Source organism: Hylobates moloch, unplaced genomic scaffold (assembly GCF_009828535.3).
Source record: "Hylobates moloch isolate HMO894 unplaced genomic scaffold, HMol_V3 SCAFFOLD_4, whole genome shotgun sequence".
Classification (NCBI taxonomy): Eukaryota; Metazoa; Chordata; class Mammalia; order Primates; family Hylobatidae; genus Hylobates; species Hylobates moloch.
The window spans coordinates 38500006-38524145 of record NW_026652279.1 but is presented as its reverse complement, the minus strand read 5'-3'; the positions used below and the strand labels follow the sequence as shown (position 1 = coordinate 38524145).

Below are 24140 nucleotides of genomic sequence, written 5' to 3'. Positions count from 1 at the left end.
TTTCCTTTATTTCACATACAATTGTCTAGTTACATTTAGCACAAGTAAGATAAACCATTTGGGATAAACTGTCATGTAGACGTCTGTGGCTGACTCTGTTATTATGGAAATACAGTAAGACTCTGACATAATACAAAAAATGGGTTCCAAAAACTTCAGTCATATTAATGGAGGATAATCAAATAACTCCTAGCTGGCCAGTTGGGAGTTCCTAGGATGTGGAAGCCCATTACCAATTGTCTTCAGGTTATTGAGGTTATTATGGAGTATATTTGAATGCTAATGACATGTCAAAGAACTTTGATAATGACAGTGAAGATTTTTTTTGGAAAGAAAATCATTTGAGAAAGCATGTTTTGGCCTTTGATTTAGATATTAATTTGTAGAAAAAGGCAATATGCCATGGCTAAATTAATTTGACTATGATCCTTAAGAAGAAATACGTTTTACTTTGTGAACGCTATATATACACATATAGGAAACTAAAACAAAAGTTTTATGAAACAATATTCCAATATTTTCTGTTATATTTTATTTCAGTTTCTGGAAAATGCTGTAGTTCACTAAACTAGTTTTATGACATAGTGGTTTACAACTTGCACTTTGAAAAACATTGCACTAAATGACTGTGTATTAAGTGATGCTTCAGAAAGGAACAACCAGGTTACTCTAGAACCATAAGATCAGCACTATTTCACCACTGGTATATCCCATACCACTAGTATATCCCCTACCACTAGTAATAGATGACTAGTAGGTGCCAAGCCCATTTGGCTGCCTAGGATGGTCTTTATAAAAGGACTCATATATATATATATGTCACATGTATATATTCACACACATATTTACTTGCTTACACAAAAGCTCTCACAGGAAGGATACATAAGAAATTATTACTAACATGAATTGCCCAAGGGAAGGAGAACTGGGTATCTGGGCAAGAGTGATAAGACACTTTAAGTGCAGTATACCCTTTTATTTTTCATTCTTGTTAAATTTGAATCCTGTGAACATACTTAGTCTAAACATTAATAAATTCTGCTTCTATGTTATTTGAGAAAGAAAATAGTAAGGTGACTAGTATGGATCAGAGTTTTACAGTAAAGATTACTGTGTAGGCCGGGTGTGGTGACTTAGACCTGTAATCCCACCACTTTGGGAGGCCAAGGTGGGCAGATCACTTGAGGTCAGGAGTTTGAGACCACCCTGGCCAACATGGTAAAACCCCATCTCTACTAAAAATACAAAAATTAACCAGGTGTGGTGGTGTGTGCCTGTAATCCCAGCTACTCGGGAGGCTGAGACAGGAGAATCGCTTGAACCCGGGAGGCGGAGGTTACAGTGAGCCGAGATTGTGCCACTGCACTCCAGCCTGGGCGACAAAGCAAGATTCCATCCCAAAAAAATAAATAAATAAATAAATAAATTACTGTGTAGATTAGCAGAGTCCAGCATAGGAGTGGTGAATTACATCCTGCATGCTGTTTACTGCCCCTGATCTAGACCAGCTATATTGACAGTGCTATGCAATGATGTTTAGGCGACTCATTAAAAAGGGTTACTTTGTGTTTTGTGCTCTATTATAGCGAGGTATATACTAGATTCTAGAAAGCTTTTTTTCCAATAGAATATGGTTGATTTTTATGTTTCAGTGCTTATTTTTTCATTTTTAATTTGTAAATTTGTTACTTAGAAGTAATTTCAAGCTTACAGAAAAGTTGTATGAATAAGAAAAGTTCAAATAACACCTGTTCCCATAGTCACCTTTGGTCAACATTTTACCACATTTGTCTTCTCATTTTATCTACCTACCTACTTAACTATCTGATTTATTTTTTTTTCCTGAACCATTTGAGAGAAACTTATAAATACCATGCCCCTTTCTTCATAACTACTTCAGAGTATATTTTCCTTAAATTAGGGATATTCTCTTATTTAACCACAGTACACATATCAGCCTCAGTAAATTTAATGTTCATACCATACTTTATCTACTCTACTGCCAACTTTACTTTTTTGTCAGTTGACCCAGGAATATGCTTTATAGCATTTTTTTTTATTGCTTTTTGGCACAGGATTTGGACTAGTGTTAGGTATTGTATTTAGTTGTCATATCTCTTTAGCTTCTTTTTTTTTAGACTGAGTCTCTCTCTTGTCACCCAGGCTGGAGTGCAATGGCGCAATCTCAGCTCTCTGCAACCTCCGCCTCCTGGGTTCAAATGATTCTCCTGCCTCAGCCTCCTGAATAGCTGGGATTACAGGCGTGCACCACCATGCCTGGTTAATTTTTGTATTTTTAGTAGAGACGGGGTTTCACCATGTTTGGCCAGGCTGGTCTCAAGCTCCTGATCTCAGGTGATCGCCCATCTCGGCCTCCCAAAGTGCTGGGATTACAGGCCCCCACCACGCCCGGCCCCTTTAGCTTCTTCTGATTGGCAACATTTCCACATCCTTTATTTCTTTTTTACAACCCTGGCATTTTTAAATAATACACTTTTTCCTTTTTAAAAATAGAATGTTGATCATTTTGGTGTTTTCTTATGATTAAATTCAAAGTATGCATTCTCAGAATATTATATAGCTGATGTGTCTTTCTCAGGATATAACATCTGGAGACACACAATGTCCATCTAACATTAATGATGTTAGAGAGTACTTGGTGAAGGAGTTGTCTAGTTTCCACTGTATAATATTTTCCCCTTGCAACTAAGAAACAATCCATGGAAAGACATTTTAAAACCATGCAAATATACTAATCCGTAAAAATTTCCCCCTAGATTTAACATCCATGATTGTCCTTGCCTGATCCAGTCTTTACCATGTTGGTTGCAAAATGCTGATTTTTCCATTGCTAGCACTTCCTCTACGTTTACCAGTCAACACTCAGCATTCTGCTTTAAGCCATAGCCCTCATTTCTCCTTTTGTTTTTTATATAAACTCATAAATTCCCCCCCATGGTTCATAATTAATTACTGTGTAAAGTGGAGGATTTGATTCTGGGGCGTGTCAATGATGACTTCAAGAGGGCAGTGATCGCCTTGAAATTGTGTGCAATCTTCTGTGTTCTGGCATCTTTCTAGGGAGAGTGTTCCTGTCATCAGAATCTTGAAAGGGTTCTGGACTCAAAAGTGGAAAACATATTGCAGGGTTAGACTTTAAGCTATCTGTAATACTTATAATACATTTGTATATCCATTCCCCTGCTTTTTACCCCCAAGTGATAACCGAAATGTTAGAACCATATTGTGTGTCCCTCTGTAGTACATTCTATTTTTTGTCTTCTGTTTTTAAACCACAGCTTAAAATAGTACTATATTTTGGTTCCTTTAAATTTTTTCCTAGAATATATAATAAATGTTAAGATCTTCATTGCCACTGTAGTAGCAGTTTATGGTGTATAGAACCAGTCTTGTGAAGCAGTGAATTACCTTGATTTAATTTGAAATTTTTAAACCAATGTTTTTTACACTATAGTTTTATTAGCTCTCTGGGAGTGAGCTACATGATGTTGTGCACTGAAAATTACCCAAATGTTCTCGCCTTCTCTTTCCTGGATGAGCTTCAGAAGGAGTTCATTACTACTTATAACATGATGAAGACAAATACTGCTGTCAGACCATACTGTTTCATTGAATTTGGTAAGGGCCTGATTTTTTTTTCCTTTTTATTCTGTCTGCATCCAATCATAAGCAATTTTAAATCTAATATTGGGTGGAGGGGGGACTTCTGCTATCTTGCTTTTGATAGAATAATTTGGTAAATGATCTATAAATTATGGTAACTTTTTACTTAGATGCTTATTAGAAAAAAAATTGTGTTTGAGCTGTGAAGGGGATTGTGAGTATTGGTCCAAAGAATTAATGCCAGAGGATAACTTCTCAATGAGAAATTTATAAGCCAGAGATTCAGACTTTTGTGTTTCTGTAATAATCTTTTATAGTCTGCTTCATGTAGAATAGGGGACGGCAAACATTTGCTAGAAAGAACCAGATAGTACATATTTTAGGCTTTAAGGATCATATAGTCCCTGTCACAACTATTTAGCCCTGCCATTGTAGCTCGAAAGCAGCCATAGGCAGTACATAAATGAGTGCAGTTATATTCTAATAAAACTTTACAGAATAGTCAGCAGGCTAGATTTGGCCTGTGGGCAGTAGTTTGCTCAACTTCTGATGTAGAAGGAAAAAAAAAAAAAACCATGTTGTAAATAGTAAAAATAAAATTCCACTTGGAAAATATTTAGGAAATGTCTTATGTTAGTTTTATTAAATTTATTCTTTAAAACCTACATTCTAATGGTGTAAGCAATAAAAAGAAAACATGCAACTTCTAGTGTGTGTTCTTATGTAATTGCAGCTTGTAAATCTGACAGATTTAATATTTCATGAGATAGGAATCTCTATAAAAATCAAGACTTTGGGCCAGTTGTGGTGGCTCATGCCTTTTATCCCAGCATTTTGGGAGGCCGAGGCAGTAGGATCACTTAAGGCCAGGAGTTCGAGACCACCCTGGGCAACATGGAGAGACCTTGTTTGTACAAAAAAAATAAATAAGCTGGGCATGGTGGCTCACACCGGTAGCCCTAGCTGCTTGGGAGACTGAGGCAGAAGGATCACTTGAGCACAGGAGTTCGAGGTTACAGTGAGCTATGATTGTACCACTGTACCCCAGTCTAGGTGACAGAGCAAGACCCTGTCTCAAAAAAAAAAAAAAAAAATTCAAGACTTTGGTTTAAAGTTAAAGCTGGTTTTTTTTTGTAATTTCTTGAAGTGGATGTAATACACTTAGGTAGTGTTAAATCCTTAGTTTATTTAAAATTACTGATTTCTAGAGGGTAAAACTGATGATTCCATGATATATTAATCATTAAACACAAGTAATATTGGACTATTTCATGATGAATTGAACAATTTTGAATAATAAACTACCTGTAATATTTACTATGTGTAAACATCATATTCTGTAAATGATTAATTGACAAGTGACTGCAAGGAAATTTATTTTTATTTTACATAGATAACTTCATTCAGAGGACCAAGCAGCGATATAATAATCCCAGGTCTCTTTCAACAAAGATAAATCTTTCTGACATGCAGACGGAAATCAAGCTGAGGCCTCCTTATCAAATTTCCATGTGCGAACTGGGGTCAGCCAATGGAGTCACATCAGCATTTTCTGTTGACTGTAAAGGTGCTGGTAAGATTTCTTCTGGTGAGTTCTGGATCTCAGTTATTTTATTTTAAAAAAATCCTTGGGAAGAACTGAGAAACTCTTGAAAATGAATTACTTTATTCTAATATTTTAAATCAAGTACATGAGAGAATATAGAAGTTCAAAGCAATCCTTTCAGTGATTTATAAAGTAAGCTACCAGACAGGAAAATAATTTCAAATAGCAACCTCAGAGGATCTCTTTGCTAGAAAAACATTTTTTTAAATTTAAAATTAAAAAGTAATTTTCATGGGTACATATTCGGTGTGTAATATATTTATGGGGTACATGAGATATTTTGATACAGGCATGCAATGTGTAATAATCACAGTAGGGTAAATGGGGTATTCATCACCTCAAGCATTTATTATTTCTTTGTGTTATAAACATGTCAGTTATACTCTGTTATTTTTAAATGTACAATAAATTGTTGTTGACTATAGTCACCCTATTGTGGTATCAAGTACTAAATCTTATTCATTTTAGCTAGCTATATTATGTACCCATTAACCATCCCCCTTTCTCCCACCCCCACTAACCTTCCCATCCTCTGGGAACCAAAATTCTACTCTCTTATCTCCATGAGTCCAGTTGTTTTAAACTTTAGCTCCCACAAATGAGTGAGAATATGTAAACTTTTCCTTTCTGTGCCTAGTTTATTTCAGTTAATAAAACGTCCTCCAGTTCATCCATGCTGTTGCAAATGACAGGGTCTCATTCTTTTTTTATGGCTGAATAATACTCTGTTGTGTATGTGTGCCACATTTTGTTTATCCATTTGTCTGATGATGGGCACTTAAGTTGCTTCCAAGTCTTACCGGTTGTGAATATACTGCAGTAAGCATGAGAATGCAGATGTCTCTTCGATATGCTGATTTCCTTTCTTTTGGGTATATACGTAGCAGTGGGATTGCTGGATTATATGATAGTTCTCTTTTTAGTTTTTGAGGAACCACAAAACTACTGCTGTTCTCCATAGTGGTTGTACTAATTTACATCCCCACCAACAGTGTTCCCTTTGTTCCACATCATCACCAGCATTCATTATTGCCTGTCTTTTGGATAAAACCCATTTTAACTGAGGTGAGATGATTTGTCATTGTAGTTTTGTTTTGCATTTCTCTGATGATCGGTGATGTTGAGCGCCTTTTCAAATACCTGTTTACCATTTGTATGTCTCTTTTGAGAAATGTCTATTCAGATCTTTTGCCCATTTTTTAATTGGCTTATTAGATTTTTTCATATAGAGTTGTTTGAGCTCATTATATATTCTAGTTATTAATCCCTTGTCAGATGGATATAGGGATTCACATTCCCTTGTCAGTTTGCAAATATTTTCTATCATTCTGTTTGTTGTTTCCTTTGCTGTGCAGAAGCTCTTAAACTCAATATAATGCAATTTGTCCACTTTTGCCTTGGTTGCCTGTGCTTGTGGGGTATTACTCAAGAGATCTTTGCCCAGGCCAATGTCCTGGAGAGTTTCCCCAATGTTATCTTTTAGTAGCTTCATGGTTTAAGGTCTTAGGTTTAAGTCTAATCCATTTTGATTTGATCTTCATATATGGCTAGGAAAACATTTAAGGTTTCTTTGTAAACATTTTTCTAGAAATGGAAAATAGGTTCTTTGTACTGCATATTTATAGGCATGTAAAGTGCTTTGCATTTTGTTAAAATGGCTACATTCAAGGCCAGGGTTCTTGACTGTCACGGAAGGTGTAAATACTTTAGTGATCATCTGCTCAAACCTCCCATCCCAAAGAAGGAATACTATCTTCAACAATTGTGAAAGGATATAAACTTTTGCTTAAAATGAACACCTCATTATTTTATAAGGTAGCATATGCCATTGTCCGACTATTTGTTTACAAAAATTATTCCAACGTAAGGCTTTAGGAAAAAAAAGTCTTCCTTATATAATTGAGCTAAAGTCGACTTCCCTGTGTCTACCAGTTTGTTTTGTGATCTGTTTCTCCCTTCCTTCAGCAGAACCAGAATAACAGTTGTCAGCAACTGTGTGTCCTTTCCATCTTCTTAGACTAGTCTACTTCATATAAATATCTCCAGTTCACCAATGAGAACACACGGGCACAGGGAGGGGAACATCACACACGGGGGCCTGTCGAGGGATGGGGGGGTAAGGGGAGGGATAGCATTAGGAGAAATACCTAATATGGATGATGGGTTGACGGATGCGGCAAACCACCATGGCACATGTATACCTATGCAACAAACCTGCTCGTTCTGCACATGTGTCCCAGAACTTAAAGTATAATAAAGAAAGAAAAATGTAAGACAATATCAACTATAGAATACAAGGCAAACACATTTATCATTGTATATTGACAAAAGGGCGAAATTTTCAATTAAACTGTAACAAACATGCACCTTTTTGAATCACGAGGTCAGGAGTTCAAGACCAGCCTGGCCAAGATGGTGAAACCCTGTCTCTACTAAAAATACAAAAATTAGCTGGGCGTGGTGCAGGTGCCTGTAATCCCAGTTACTCAGGAGACTGAGACAGAGAATTGCTTGAATCCAGGAGGCGGAGGTTGCAGTGAGCTGAGATCGCACCACTGCACTCCAGCCTGGGCGACAGAGTGAGACTCCTTCAAAAACAAACAAACAAATAAACAAAAAACTCCAGTTCACTTAGCCTTTTCATTTATGGCATTTCAAGTTCTCCCCATCCTAGAAGCTTCCTCTAGACATGCTTTAGTTTGTTAATACTCTCTAAATTTGGACTGAATACAACACTTCACATACAAATGTGGGAGAAGAGGGTAACAAATTTCATTAAAATAATCCAGTCAGTCAGTAAACAAGCAGATAACAATAACAAGCCCAGTTGGTCAAGGGTGGTAGGGGGAGGGTGGGCTAGTACCCAGATTGTTACAATATGTTATCTAAAATGTCCAATTTCCAGTAAATTATAAGACATGCAAAGAAACAGGAAAATATGGCCAGGTGTGGAGGCTCACACCTATAATCCCAGCATTTGGAAGGCCGAGGTGGGTGGATCACCTGGGGTTGGGAGTTCAAGACCAGCCTGACCAACATGGAGAAACCCCGTTTCTACTAAAAAAAAAAAATTAGCTGGGCATAGTGGCACATGCCTGTAATCCCAGCTGCACAAGAGGCTGAGGCAGGGGAATTACTTGAACCCAGAAGGCAGAGGTTGCAGTGAGCTGAGATTGCACCATTGCACTCTAAGCCTGGGCAACGAGAGCGAAACTCCGTCTCAAAAAAAAAAAAAAAAAAAAAAAGAAAGAAACAGGAAAATATGACCTATGCACTGTGGGCAGGGGAGCAGGGGCAGAATGTAGGTAACAGAAACTGCCTCTGAGAGCAATCAGGTGTCAGATTTAACAGACAAAGCCTTCAAAGTAGCCATTATAATCGTATTCAAAAACTAAAGGAAACTATTAAAGGAGTAAAGGGGGAGGTATGATAATGTTGCATCAAATAGACAATACCAATAAAGAGAAATTTTTTTAAAAAACAGTGGAAATTCTGGAATTAAGTAAAATTACTAAATTGAAAAATTCATTAGAAGGGCGTAACGATAAATTTGAACTGGCAAAAGAGTTAGCAATTTGAAGATAGATTGATAGAGATTATTTAATCCAAAAAAACAGAAAAAAGAATGACGAAAAATGAACAGAACCTCAGGAAAATAGGGGGCATGCTAACATAGGTGTGACAGGATACCGAAGAAGAAGGGGGTGAAAAAGCAGAAAAAATATTTGAGGAAATAATGGCTGAAAAGTTCCCAGATTTACTGAAGAACATTAATCTGCTCTTCCAGGAAGCTCAGTGAACTCCAGATGAGATACACAAAAGAGATCCACAAATAGATGAATCATAGTAAAATGCTGAAAACTAAAGACAAGCAGAAAATCTTGAAATCAGCAAGAGAAAAAGAACGTGTCACTTACATGAGTTTACCTGAACAGACCTGCACATCTATCCCTGAACCTAAAAAGTTAAAAGGAAACCAAAACTCATCACTTACAGTGAACCTCAATAAGATTAACAGCTGACTTCTTAGCAGAACCAATAGAGACTAGTAGGCAATGGAATGACATACAAAGTGCTGAAAGAAAAAAAATAAAAACTACCAGTAACCAAGAATCTTATATCCAGCAAAGTTATCTTTCAAAAAAAGAAGGCAAAGTAAAGACATTTACAGATAAATGAAAGATAAGAGAATTTGTTACTAGCAGAATCACCTTATAAGAAATAATAAAGGAAATTCTTGGCTGCACATGGTGGCTTACGCCTGTAATCCCAGCACTTTGGGAGGCCGAGGCTGGCAGATCACAAGGTCAGGAGTTCGAGACCAGCCTGGCCAACATGGTGAAACCCCGTCTCTACTAAAAATACAAAAATTAGCTGGGCATGGTGCCACATGCCTGTAATCCCAGCTACTTGGGAGGCTGAGGCAGGAGAATTGCTTGAACCCGGAAGGTGGAGATTGCCATGAGCCGAGATCACGCCACTGTGCTCCAGCCTGGGCAACAGAGCAAGACTTCATCTCAATAATAATAATAATAATAACAATAATAAAGGAAATTCTTTAGGATGAAAACAAGTGACCCTAGAAAATAATTTGAATCCATATGAAAAAAAGCAAAGAACAAGGGTAAAGGTAATTAAGTAATTAAAAAAGACAGTAAAGGCCAGGTGTGGTGGCTCATGCCTGTAATCCTAATACTTTGGGAGGCCAAAGTGGGAAGATCCCATGAGCCCAGGAATTTGAGGTTGCAGCGAGGTAGGCTGCCCTCCAGCTTGGGCAGTAGAGTAAGACTCTGACTCGTAAAAATACATTAATGCATTTTTCTTCTACTCTCTACTCTTAACTGATTTAAAAAGTGATCATATAAAACAGTGCATATATAATGTCATTTGGGCCTATAACATATAGAAATGTAATATGTTTTCCCATACAGCAAAAAGGACATGGGTGGTAGTAAAGTTGTACTGAGCTAAGGAAATTACTCCAGATGATAATTCAAATCAACAGGAACTAATGAAGAAAGCCAGAAAGATAAGATAAATATTAACAAGAGCTATAAACATATAATTACTATCCTTTCTTAGCATTTTTAGAAGACATAAAATTATATAAGGTCATAATTTATAACAATGCATTATGGAGTTTGTGATGTTTATTGATACGTATAACAGCAATACCATAAAAAGGACATAAAGGGAATAGAGCTATATAGGAGTAATGTTTCTGTGGCTCATTAGAATTTAGTATAAATTCTTGCAGTTAAGATGTACATGGTAAGCTTAGAGCAACCACAAAGCAGATAAAAAGTAGTGAAAAATTATTAAAGTAAAATACCGTACTACCAAATATTCACTTAATGCAAAAAAAAAAAAGTGAAGGAGGGATAGAGCCAAAAAAGGCATGAGATGGATAAGAAAAAAGGAAAAAGGAAAAAAATGGCAGATGTAAATCTATATTAATAATAATATTATATATGAATGGATTTAGAAAGTGTTAATATATTAAATAATCCAATCAAAAGATGGAGATTGTAAGATTGGAGTAAAAATAAAGCAAGATGCAACTATTTGCTGTCTTCAGGAGACATACCTTAGATTCAGATATACAAATAGATTGAAAGTCTGGCTGGGCGCAGTGGCACACGCCTGTAATCCCAGCACTTTGGGAGGCCGAGGTGGGTGGATCACGAGGTCAGGAGATCAAGACCATCCTGGCTAACACAGTGAAACCCCGTCTCTACTAAAAACACAAAAAATTAGCCAGGCATGGTGGCGCACACCTGTAGTCTCAGCTACTCAGGAGGCTGAGGCAGGAGAATGGCTTGAACCTGGGAGACAGAGGTTGCAGTGAGCTGAGATCATGCCACTGCACTCCAGCCTGGTTGGTCAGAGAGAAACTCTGTCTCAAGAAAGCCAAAGGATAAAAAAAGATACATGAAGAGCAAAAGAGAGCTGGAGTACCAATACTAATATCAGACAAGATGGACTTTACGACAAACATTGGTATGAGAGGTAAAGCATGACATTTTATAATGACGAAAGGGTGAATCAATTAAGATAGAGCTGTAAACATACATGCATTTAACAACAGAGCCCCAAAGTACATTAAGTAAAACCTGCCAGAAGTGAATACAGAAATAGACAGTTGAACAATAATAGTTGGAGACTTAAATACACAACTTTCAATAATGGATAGGACAATTAGGCAGAAGATATAAAATACAAGACTTGAACACCTGCACCACCTATATGCCAGTGAGACATAACAGACATCTATTAGGATACTCCATTTAACAACAGAATTTATGTTCTTCTCAAGTGCATGTGAACTATTCTCCAGGATAGACCTTATGCTAAGCTAAACAAAACAAAAAGAAAAACAAAACCTTCATAAATTTAAAAGGATAGAAATAGTACAAAGTATGTTCTCCAGCCACATTAGAGTGAAATTAGAAGTGAAAACAGAAAGAAATTTGGGAAACTCACAAATATGTGGAAGTTAGACAGTACATTCCTAAATAGTGAATGGGTCAGAGAATAAATCAAAAGGGAAGTACATACTTTGAGATGAATGAAAATGAAGACTTGGCATACCAGAACTTACAGGATGTAGTAGCAAAAGCTAAATTTAGAGGAAAATTTATAGCTGTAAATGCCTATGTTTAAAAAAACAAAAACCAGATTTGAAGACAACTTTCCACTTAAAGATAATGGAAAAAGAAAAGCAAATTAAACCTAAAGCAAACAGAAGGAAGGAAATAACGATTAGAACAGAAACAAATGAAATAGAGGATAGGAGAACAGTAGAGAAAAATCAACAAAACCAAAAGTTGGTTCTTTGAAAAAACTGACAAACCCTTAGCTAGATTGACCCAGAAAATAATTACTCAAATTAGAAATGAAGGGGCCAGGCATGGTGGCTCATGCCTGCAACCCCAACACTTTGGAAGGCCGAGGTGGATGCATCACTTGAGGCCAGGAGTTCAAGACTAGCCTGGCCAACATAGCAAAACCCCATTTCTACTAAAAATACAAAAAATTAGCTGGGCATGGTGGCACATGCCTGTAATCCCAGCTGCTCAGGAGGCTGAGGCACGAGAATTGCTTAAAACCTGGGAGGTGGAGGTTGCAGTGAGCTGAGATCACACCATTGCACTCCACCCTGGGCGACAGAGCGAGGCTCTGTCTAAAAGAAAATAGAAATGAAAAGGAGGGCATTTCTACTGACCTTCTAGAAATAAAAAGGATTATAAAGAAATACTATAAACAACTGTATCCCATTAAATTCAATAACTTTGATGAAATGGATAAATTCCTAGAAAAACACAAACTACTGGTAATGATGCAAGAAGATAATCTGAATAGATCTATAAAAGCAAAAAGATTCAATTAGTAATAAAAACTACCCACAAAGAAAACTCCAGGCCCAGATACATTTACTGGTGATTTTTACCAAACAGTTAATAAAGAGTTAATAACCAGTTATTTGCAAACAGTTCCAAAAAAAACAATAAAGGGCCAGATGCTATGGCTCACACCTGTAATCCCGCCACTTTGGAAGGCCGAGGCAGGTAGATGGCTTGAGCTCAGGAGTTCAAGACCAGCCTGGGCAATGTGGTGCAACACTGTCTCTACAAAAAATACTTCCGTATTCTGTGAGGCCAGTATCATCCTAATACCAAAACCAGGCAAAGTCATCACAAAGAAAGTAAAATGCAGACCAATATATCTTATGAATATGAACACAAAAGTCCTCAACAAAATACAAGCAAACCCAATCCAGCAATGTATTTAAAAAATTAGGCCAGGCGCTGTGGTTCATGCCTATAATCCCAGCACTTTGGGAGACTGAGGCAGGAGGATCACTTGTGCCCAGGAGTTTGAGCCCAGCCTGGACAACACAGGCAGACCCCATCTCTACAAAAAATTTTTAAAAATTAGCGTGGTAGTATGCATGTGTAGTCCCAGCAACTCAGGAGGCTGAGGTGGGAGAATCACTTGAGCCCAGGAGTTTGAGGCTACAGTGAGTAATGATAACACCAGTGCACTCCAGCCTCGGTGACAGAGCAAGACCATGTCTCTAAAAGAAAAAATTATAGTTATGTGCTACATAACATTTTGTCAACGAAAGACTGAATATATGGTGGTGATTTCAAGAGATTATAATAGCGTATTTTTACTGCACCTTTTCTATGTTTAGATACACAAATACCATTGTGTTACAGTAGTCTACAGTAGCCAGTATGATAACATGCTGCACAGATTTGTAACCCAGGAGCATAGCTATACCATATAGCCTAGGTATGTATTAGGGTATACTATCTAGGTTTGTGTAAGTACACTCTATGATGTTTGCACAGCAATATCACCTAACGACATATTGTTCAGAATGTATCCCCATTGTTAAAGGACGCATGACTGTACACCCTGACCAAGTGGGATTTATCCCAGGTGTGCAAGGTTGCTTTAACATCCAAAAATCAATTAATGTAATATATTGATAGAATAAGAAATGAAAAACACATGATTATCTCAATACATGCAGAAAAAGCATTTGACAAAATTCAACAACCTTTCATGGCAAAAAACAAACAAAAAAAAACACTTAACAAACTAGGAATAGAAGGGAAGTTCCTCAACTTGATAAAAGTCGCTTATGGAAAACCCACAACTAACATGATATCTAATGGTGAAAAAGTCGCTTATGGAAAACCCACAACTAACATTATATCTAATGGTGAAAGACAGGATGCTTTTTCCTAAGATCCAGGGACAAGACAAAGATGTCTGCTTATACTACTTCTATTCAACATTATACTGGAAGTTCAAGCCACAGCAGGCCATTGGACAAGGACAATAAATAAAAAGGCATGTAGATTGCAAAGGAAGAAATAAAATAACTCTATTGACATATGACATAATATTTTATATAGAACATTCTAAGGAATCCACTGAAAAACTATGAGAACCGATAAATGAGTTCAGTGAGGTTGCGGGATACAAGATTAATATAAAAAACAATTGTATTCTATACACTAGCAATGAACAATCTGAAAATGAAATTAAGAAAACCCTATGTACTGAAAACTTTAAAACATAATTGAAAGAAATTTAAAAAGACCTAAATTAATGACAAATAGTTTCATGTTTATGGATTGAAAGACAGTATTGTTTACATGGTTGTACTTCCCAAATTAATAGAGAGATTCAGCACATTCTCTATAAAAATCCTGGCTTTTTTTGTAGAAATTGACAAGATGATCCTAAAATTCATATGGAAATGCAAGGGATGGAGCATAGCCAAAATAATCCTGGAAAATCTTGGAAAAGTACAAAGTTGGAGGACTCACACTTCCAAACTTACTACCAACCTACAATTATCATGACTGTGTGGTTCTAGTTTAAGGATAGATACATAGATCAATGGAGTAGAATTGAGAATACAGAAGTAAACTCATTATGGTTAACTAATTTTCAACAGTGATGCCAAGACAATGGTGAAAGAATAGTCTTTTTGACAAATGGTGCTAGGACAACTAGATATCCACATGCAAAAGAATGAAGTTGGACCCCTACCTCAAAAAAATATATAAATTAATTAAAGTGTATCAAAAACTTAAAATTAACAACAAAACTAGAAAACTCTTAGGCGAACACATACATATAAATCTTTGTATAATCTTATATTAGGTTTTTAAGACTTAACACCAAAATCACAATGAAAAAAGAAAAAATAGGCCAGGCACAGTGTCTCACACCTGTAATCCCAGCACTTTCGGAAGCCAAGGCAGGCAGATCGTTTGGGCCCATGAGTTCGAGACCAGCCTGGGCAACATGGCGAAACCTCGTCTCTACAAAAAATATAAAAATTACAGGCGTGGTGGTGCACACCTGTAGTCCCAGCTACTCGGGAGGCTGAGGTGGGAGGACGGCTTGAGCCTAGGAGGCAGAGGTTGCAGTGAGCTGAGATCGTGCCACTGCACTCCAGTCTGGGCAACAGCCAGACCTTGTCTCAAAAAAAAAAAAATAAGAAGAAGAATAAGAATAGATAAGGTGGACATCAGCAAAACTAAAAACTTTTTTGGAGACAAGTTCTTACAGTGTTGCCCAGGCTGGTCTCGCGCTCGTGGGCTCAAACAATCCTCCCACCTGAGCCTCTAGAGTAGTCTGGATTACAGGCATGTACTACTTCACCCAATTCAAAATTAAAACCTTTGTTTTTCAAACGACACTATTAAGAAAATGAAAAGGTAGCCAACAGAATGGGAGAAAACATTTGTAAATCGTATGTCTGATGAGGAACTAGTATCTAGAATATGTAACTAACTCTTAACAACTAAACGATAAAAAGACATAATCCAGTTTAAAAATGGAGAAAGGATTTGACTAGGCATTTTTGCAAAGAAGTTCTATAACTGGACAATTAACACATGAAAAGATGTTCAACGTCATAGTCATTAGGGAAATACAAAGCAAAATTACAAGGAGATGCCACTTCATACCTATTAGGATGGTTAAAATTAAAAAGATAGAAATAACAAGTGTGGATGAGGATACAGAGAAATTGGAACCCGCATACTTTGCCAGTGGGGTTGTAAAATTATGCAGTCACTTTGGAAAACAGTTTGGAAGTTCCTCAAAAAGTTAAAAAGAGTTACCATATGGCCCAGGAATTCTACTCTTAGGTATACCCCAGAGAAATGCAAACATGTTCACACAAAAATGTGTGTATGAATGTAGCATTATGCAAAATAATTCATGAATAGCAGCGTTATTCAAAGCCAAAAAGTGTAGACACCCAACTGTCCATCGACTGATGAATGGATAAATGAAATGTAGTATATCCACATAGTGCATTATTATTCAGCCATAAAAAGGAATAAAGTACTGATATATATAACAACATCTATGAACCTTAAAAACATTATGCTAAATGAAAGAAGTCAATCACAAGAAGGTCACATATTAATCATTCTTTTTATATGGAATGTCCAGAATAGGCAAATCCAGAGAGACAGGAAGTAGATTAACGATTGACAGGAGCTAGCGGAATGGAGGGAAATAGGCAGTGACTACTAATAGGTATAAGGTTTCTTTTGGGGGTGATGAAAATATGGAATTAGGTATTTATGACTGTTGTACAACTCTGTGAGTATATGAAACACTCCTGAATTGTGTGTTTTAAAAGTATTAATTTTATTGAATGTGGATTATATTTCAGTTTTTAAAATCACTAATAAATTCAATTATTACTTTGAAGACTTCCAGCTCTAGTAGTGATGGAGTAGGTAATTCAGACCACCAGTCCCACTGAGTACATGTAGAAAAGCTGAATGAAATGTATATATTCTATAGAATATATATGTCTGATCTAATATAGAATGTAATCAAATATAATCTTCCTGATATCTCTGGAGATCCAACAAGATTACTAAGAATTAGTGGGATGCAGAGGAGGATGGAGGCCCAGGGAGATGAGCCCAGTGTTCAGAGCTACTTTTTCCTTTGGTGCTTTTACCCATTTTGGAGAGAGCAGTTGACAGGATTAGAGAACAGGGTCTGCCAAGATGGTGAATCTTATGAGCATCTCTCCAGCTTTGGTTTACTACCTCAGATTTTTGCACCCTAGGAATATGGGTGAACTTAGTTTTGTTTTGTTTTGTTTTTTTGATTATTTAGTGCAGTTAATTTATTTTTTTATTATTTTTATTATTATTATACTTTAAGTTTTAGGGTACATGTGCACAATGTGCAGGTTTGTTACATATGTATCCATGTGCCATGTTGGTGTGCTGCACCCATTAACTCATCATTTAGCATTAGGTATATCTCCTAATGCTGTCCCTCCCCCCTCCCCCCACCCCACAACAGTCACCGGAGTGTGATGTTCCCCTTCCTGTGTCCATGTGTTCTCATTGTTCAACTCCCACCTATGAGTGAGAACATGGGGTGTTTGGTTTTTTGTCCTTGCAATAGTTTACTGAGAATGATGGTTTCCAGTTTCATCCATGTCCCTACAAAGGACATGAACTCATCATTTTTTATGACTGCATAATATTCCATGGTGTATATGTGCCACATTTTCTTAATCCAGTCTATCATTGTTGGACATTTGGGTTGGTTCCAAGTCTTTGCTATTGTGAATAGTGCCGCAATAAACATACGTGTGCATGTGTCTTTATAGCAGCATGATTTATAGTCCTTTGGGTATATACCCAGTAATGGGATGGCTGGGTCAAATGGTATTTCTAGTTCTAGATCCCTGAGGAATCGCCACATTGACTTCCACAATGGTTGAACTAGTTTACAGTCCCACCAACAGTGTAAAAGTGTTCCTGTTTCTCCACATCCTCTCCAGCACCTATTGTTTCCTGACTTTTTAATGATGGCCATTCTAACTGGTGTGAGATGGTATCTCATTGTGGTTTTGATTTGCATTTCTCTGATGGCCAGTGATGATGAGCATTTTTTCATGTGTTTTTTGGCTGCATAAATGTCTTCTTTTGAGAAGTGTCTGTTCATGTCCTTCGCCCACTTTTTGATGGGGTTGTTTGTTTTTTTCTTGTAAATTTGTTTGAGTTCATTGTCGATTCTGGATATTAGCCCTTTGTCAGATGAGTAGGTTGCAAAAATTTTCTCCCATTTTGTAGGTTGCCTGTTCACTCTGATGGTAGTTTCTTTTGCTGTGCAGAAGCTCTTTAGTTTAATGAGATCCCATTTGTCAATTTTGGCTTTTGTTGCCATTGCTTTTGGTGTTTTAGACATGAAGTCCTTGCCCATGCCTATGTCCTGAATGGTATTGCCTAGGTTTTCTTCTAGGGGTTTTATGGTTTTAGGTCTAACATGTAAGTCTTTAATCCATCTTGAATTAATTTTTGTATAAGGTGTAAGGAAGGGATCCTGTTTCAGCTTTCTACATATGGCTAGCCAGTTTTCCCAGCACCATTTATTAAATAGGGAATCCTTTTCCCATTTCTTGTTTTTGTCAGGTTTGTCAAAGATCAGATAGTTGTAGATATGCGGCATTATTTTTAAGGGCTCTGTTCTGTTCCATTAATCTATGTCCCTGTTGTGGTACCAGTACCATGCTGTTTTGGTTACCGTAGTCTTGTAGTATAGTTTGAATTCAGGTAGCGTGATGCCTCCAGCTTTGTTCTTTTGGCTTAGGATTGACTTGGCGATGCGGGCTCTTCTTTGGTTCCATATGAACTTTAAAGTTGTTTTTTCCAATTCTGTGAAGAAAGTCATTGGTAACTTGATGGGGATGGCATTTAATCTACAAATTACCTTGGGCGGTATGGCCATTTTCACGATATTGATTCTTCCAACCCATGAGCATGGAATGTTCTTCCATTTGTTTGTATCCTCTTTTATTTCATTGAGCAGTGGTTTGTAGTTCTCCTTGAAGAGGTCCTTCACATCCCTTGTAAGTTGGATTCCTAGGTATTTTATTCTCTTTGAAGCAATTGTGAATGGGAGTTCACTCATGATTTGGCTCTCTGTTTGTCTGTGATTGGTGTACAAGAATGCTTGTGATTTTTGTACATTGATTTTGTATCCTGAGACTTTGCTGAAGTTGCTAATCAGCTTAAGGAGATTTTGGGCTGAGACTATGGGGATTTCTAGATATACAATCATGTCATCTGCAAACAGGGACAGTTTGACTTCCTCTTTTCCTAATTGAATACCCTTTATTTCCTTCTCCTGCCTGATTGCCCTGGCCAGAACTTCCAGCACTATGTTGAATAGGAGTGGTGAGAGAGGGCATCCCTGTCTTGTGCCAGTTTTCAAAGGGAATGCTTCCAGTTTTTGCCCATTCAATATGATATTGGCTGTGGGTTTGTCATAGGGGTGAACTTAGTTTTGAATCATATTGTTCTCTAAAATTGGAGTGAGGTGATTCCACAGTGCTAATGCTCCAAAGTTCCTGGTAGAAGCAATCAAATATCTTTCTTGGAAGAAGATTGTGTCATAAGCTTCAAATTATGTCTACAACAAGATTTTGAAAATAAAATGTTTGGCAAACAGTCATAGATAATTAAGCACCTTAAGAGACTACACTACATGAACACAGACCATAAGAAACACACACACACACACACACGCACACGACGCACGATCTGATAGAAACAATGAAAGCCAGAAGACAACTTAACGATAACTTTGAAAGGATGAAAGAAAATAACTGCAAACGTAGAATTCTGTGCTTTACAAAATGAATGAAGTGAACAAAAAGAATGAAGTGGCAAGAATAGATATCCTTGTATTTTTCCTGATCCTGGTATTAGCAGCGAAAACTTTCAGTCTCTAGGTTTTGCAGGTCATATGGCCTCTACTGGTATAACACATGAAAGTAGCCATAGATGTTATATAAAAGAATGAGTGAGGCTGTGTTGCAATAAAACTTTATTTACAAAAATAGATGGTGGGCTAAATTTAGTCTGTGGGTCATAGTTTGCCAGCCTTTGCTGTCTGCTAATCTTGGGCACAAAGTTGACATAACCTTGTGAAAATATGGTAAATATACTGATATCTTTATCAGGTAAAAGTAAAATGCTTCTGATTTTCTCTATTTATTAGGATAGAGAAAAATGTGTTACCAAATTAGTACCTACAGGTCAGAGAATGAATTGCTTTGTTCCGTAAGAAGACTGCATTTGGAAAAGCCCATGCAGTTGAAACCTACAATCTGTCATCCTCCAAGACACATCCATTTTGGAGATTTATACTGGACAGTTAAATGGGAATATAATAGTAATTGCTGCCTATATATCTTTTAAGGCTTGGATGGCGGCCTTAAAATCACCTTGGATGGTGATCTCTGTAATTACCTTGATGATATTTGGGTTGGGGGAGCTCAAAAACTTCCTTTGGCCCTTCCTTCTCTAATAGTTCTAATTCCATGGGTCTGGCAGTCAATATTGCAAAAGATATCTGTTCATTAATATACACTCAGGATTCAGGAATATAACCTAAATTAGGGGTGGGGGTCCAATTTGACTTACCAGAAGGTAGACTCTGTTAGAAACTCCATGTATCACCTGACTTCCATAAGTCCCTACCCTGACCTGTAGCCAGTAGTGGCATCCTGGATCACCAAACGTTAGACACTTGGAAAATGGGGAGAGTCTGGTATTTGTTATTGTTTTAAGGAAGACGGGCCAGATGCAGTGGTTCACACCTGTAATCCCAGCACTTGAGGAGGCCAAGGCGGGAGGATGGCTTGAGCCTAGGAGTTTGAGACCAGCCTGGACAACAAAGCGAGACCCTGTCTCTACAAAAAAAAAAAAATTAAAAGATTAGCTAGGCATGGTGGCACGTGACTGTAGTCCCAGCTACTAGAACGGCTGAGGCAGGAGGATTGCGTGAGCCTCGGAGGTTGAGGCTGCAGTGAGCCTTGATTATGCCACTGTACTCCAGCCTGGGTGACAGAGTGAGACCCTGTCTCAAAAAAAAAAGTTTTAAAAGTAACTCACAACTAGAACTTACTTTATTTTTATTTTTATTTTTGAGATGGAGTCTTGCTCTGTCACCCAGCAGGCTTGAGTGCAGTGGCGCAATCTCAGCCCACTGCAACCTCCACCTCCTGGGTTAAAGCAATTCTTCTGCCTCAGCCTCCCGAGTAGTTGGGATTACAGGTGCATGCCACCACGCGTGGCTAATTTTTGTATTTTTAGTAGAGACAGAGTTTCACCTTGTTGGCCAGGCTGGCCTCGAACTCCTGACCTCGTGATCTGCCCAGTTTGGCCTCCCAAAGTGCTGGGATTACAGGCGTGCACCACCGCGCCCAGCCTAGAACTTATTTTAATATAACTTTAAATTTACTTTTAATTCAGACCAAGCCTAAATAATATTTTCTATAGTGCCCAAGTTAAAATATATTTTTATGTTTTGGAACTTCTAAATAAAACTATTCAGTTTATTTTAGAATCTGGTTAATAGTTACTTGATAAAACATCATTTTTCAGGTTTTTCCTCCCTCTGCTACAGTATCTTGCTCTCAGTATCTTTTTTGTATTTCTTGACTTTTTTCTCTTTCTGATCTTTTGATCCTCTCCCCACAGTCTGGCATGAATGTTTTTATCTTGCCATACTTATTTTCTGAAGTATACAGATGTTGTTCATGGGGTTAAAATATTAAATGAAGGGTACTGTGTTCTGCTTTTACTTCTTTTAAAACTGTTTATTATGGAAATTTCCAAAGTAAACAGAATAGTATAAATAAACAGAATGGTATAATTAACTCTTATGTACCCAACTGTAACAACTATATCAACATTTTGCCATTCTTTTTTCATCTGTACTTCTACCTACTCTGCACTCATCTACTCAGTAATTTATTTCTATATGTTTTTCTTGTTTAAGGGAGATTTACATATATTAAAATGCACAAATCTTTGCTATGTCCACCCCGTTTTAAAGTATATGTTTCATTATTACTGAGGTATGGTGAGGAGGAGATGACTGTCATAGAAAAGATAGTTTGTTATACTCACTGATCCCTAAAGGGAGCACACAAGGATGTACCAATGTGGGTCAGGAGGCAGAGGGAGCAGGAGGAAAATGTGGGCAAGAACTTATTGTGGTTTTGGTGGTAAGGAATGGGTGAGGCAGGGTAAGGAGGTTTTAAGATTGGCTAGTTTGAATAATTTCAATGGACTCTGGGGCATAGATTCTATCTCTAGTTGTCTGACACGTGGCCCTGGGATGATTGGGATAGGGAAATAATGGCCCTGGCTGTGAGAGCCTTGTAGAGGAGTTGGTTGGTAGTGTGAGTCTGGAGTGATTGGAATGCGTATGAAGGGTGGACTCAGACAAGTTGTTTGCTATCACTAGGAATTAGCTATGCCTGGGAGAGGCGGTTCTTCCATGGTCAGCAAGGCCCAAGAGGTCAAAGCATCAAAAATACAGAATAAAAAGGCATGATTAATAAACACCCTTATCAGAATATAGGACATTTCCATCTCCCCCAAAAAGTTTCTTTGTGTCCCTTTTCAGTCAATTTCCACCATCCTCTAGACAACGACTGTTTTTGTTTTTTTCCACTTGAACTTTGTTTTGTTCCAGAACTTTATATAAAAGACTATATTGTGTGACTATTGTGTTCAGCTTCTTTTGCACAGCATGATGTCATACATACATGTTGCCTGCCTCAGTAATTTGTTCCTTTTTATTCCTGAGCAGTATTCCATTGTATGAATGTACCACAATTTGTTTATTCTCTTGCTGATGGACATAAACTTGTTTCAGTTTTTGTTATTGTACATAAAGCTACTATGAACATTCATCCTTTTGTTGACATGTATTTTCATTTCCCTTGAGTAAATATTAGGAGTGGAATTGATAGGTAAAAAGGTTGCCTGTTTAAGAAACTGCCAGTTTTCTGAAGTAGTTGTTCGATTTTACCTTCCCAACAAGCAATTTATGAGCATTTTGATTACTCCACATCTTCAACAACATTTAGTGTTGTTAGTCTTTTTACCTTTATGTTGTGCTTTAAAAAAAAAAAAAAACTTCACAAAACCCTAAATTTAGGGTTTAAACTGATAGAAACACTTCTGTCAGTTTCTCTGACACTTGCATATTTTTCATCTATTTTATCATTTTCTAGATAATTTGTCAGTTGCCTGAAAATGCCACTCTGTTTTGGCTGGTGCCAACAAGCCAAATAGATTTACTAATCTCTCTTACACACACACACACACACACACACACACACACACACACACAATATATATATATATATTTTTTTTTTTTCTTTTTTTTTAAGGAGAATCCTAGCATCTCCTGGTCAATAAGTCTAATACTTTTTACTTTAAGGTCAGTTTTTTTTGGCCTATCTATAGGCACTGTTAACCATGTCTTTCTTCTTGATGGTCTCTCCTTCCTAGGTTTCTCTTGATTCTCCTGCATCTGCCTTCCCTGACTCTTCTTCCATCCCTTACTGACAGTGTTTACCAAGGATTTTCCTTGGCCTGCTTCTTTCTTTGACCCTCATTTAAACCTTTCCCTTCAGCTGCAGACCTCGTCTGCTTCTCCAACTCTACTGCTATTCCATTCTTCAGTTGCTTGTTAAACACGACCCACCATCACCTCAAATATGATGTTTAAAATGTCCCCATTTTTTATCAAACTTAAGTTTCTTCCTCTGGATCTGTTGCTAAGTACTCTCATCTTTCCGATCACCTAGAGGTAAAACCTCAACATTTCTTTGAATTTTTTTCCCCTTTTGTTTGCCACATCTAATTAGTTGCCAAGTCTAATAATTTTAGTCTCCATGACATCTCGCTTCTTTCTTTTTCCCCATTTCTTTTTTTTTTTTAATTTTAGCTTTATTCTTTAATGAACTCCCAAGCACTCAGATTCCCATTTCTACTGTGACTGTTCTGATTTGGGCCCTGATTTCAGTCAGTCTTTTGCAGTGACTGTCCCACAAACTTCCTAATGTAGAACTGTAGAAAGAGCATGGGCTCTGCAGTCAGATAGACCTAAGTGCTAATTGTGAAGATTGCCCTTCTGGCTGTCTGACTTATATAAAATAATTTAATCTTAATTTACAGATGAGAAAGTTTAGGCACAGGAAAGTTAGTCATTCCAGTTCAGTCACAGAGAAGTTAGTCATTTCTGCCTCATGAAGTATGCCATTCTGAAGGGTAAATGGGACAATGTGTGCTTAGTGAGAAGGTACTCAGAAAAATATTATTTCTCCCTCCCTTACTTTTGATCTCTTTACAACCCATTAATAGATGAATCTTCTTTAAGTATAACCTTCATCATATGAGAATCTTGTTCTTCAGTGGTTCCCCACTGTCTAATTTTCCATAATTCTTAGCCTAGAATTGTATACTATCTATCAATTTGTGTCCATCTCCCTTTTCTGACCATATTTCTCCCCACTTATCACAAACATCGC

At 37.3% G+C, this 24140-nt stretch overlaps 1 protein-coding gene across 4 annotated transcripts in view; it reads left to right on the top strand.

Moving 5' to 3' along the window:
* Positions 1-24140, top strand: part of SEC22A (SEC22 homolog A, vesicle trafficking protein) — a 74069-nt gene that overhangs the window by 18254 nt on the left and 31675 nt on the right. For all 4 annotated transcript variants that reach the window (XR_009213102.1, XM_032150005.2, XM_058437422.1 and 1 more), the window contains exons 3-4: positions 3476-3639; positions 5018-5212. Coding sequence is in view for 3 of the 4 variants with exons in the window: in XM_032150005.2 (XP_032005896.1) it covers positions 3476-3639; positions 5018-5212 (359 nt within the window). In the remaining variant the exon portion in view is untranslated. The remainder of the gene's footprint in view (positions 1-3475; positions 3640-5017; positions 5213-24140) is intronic.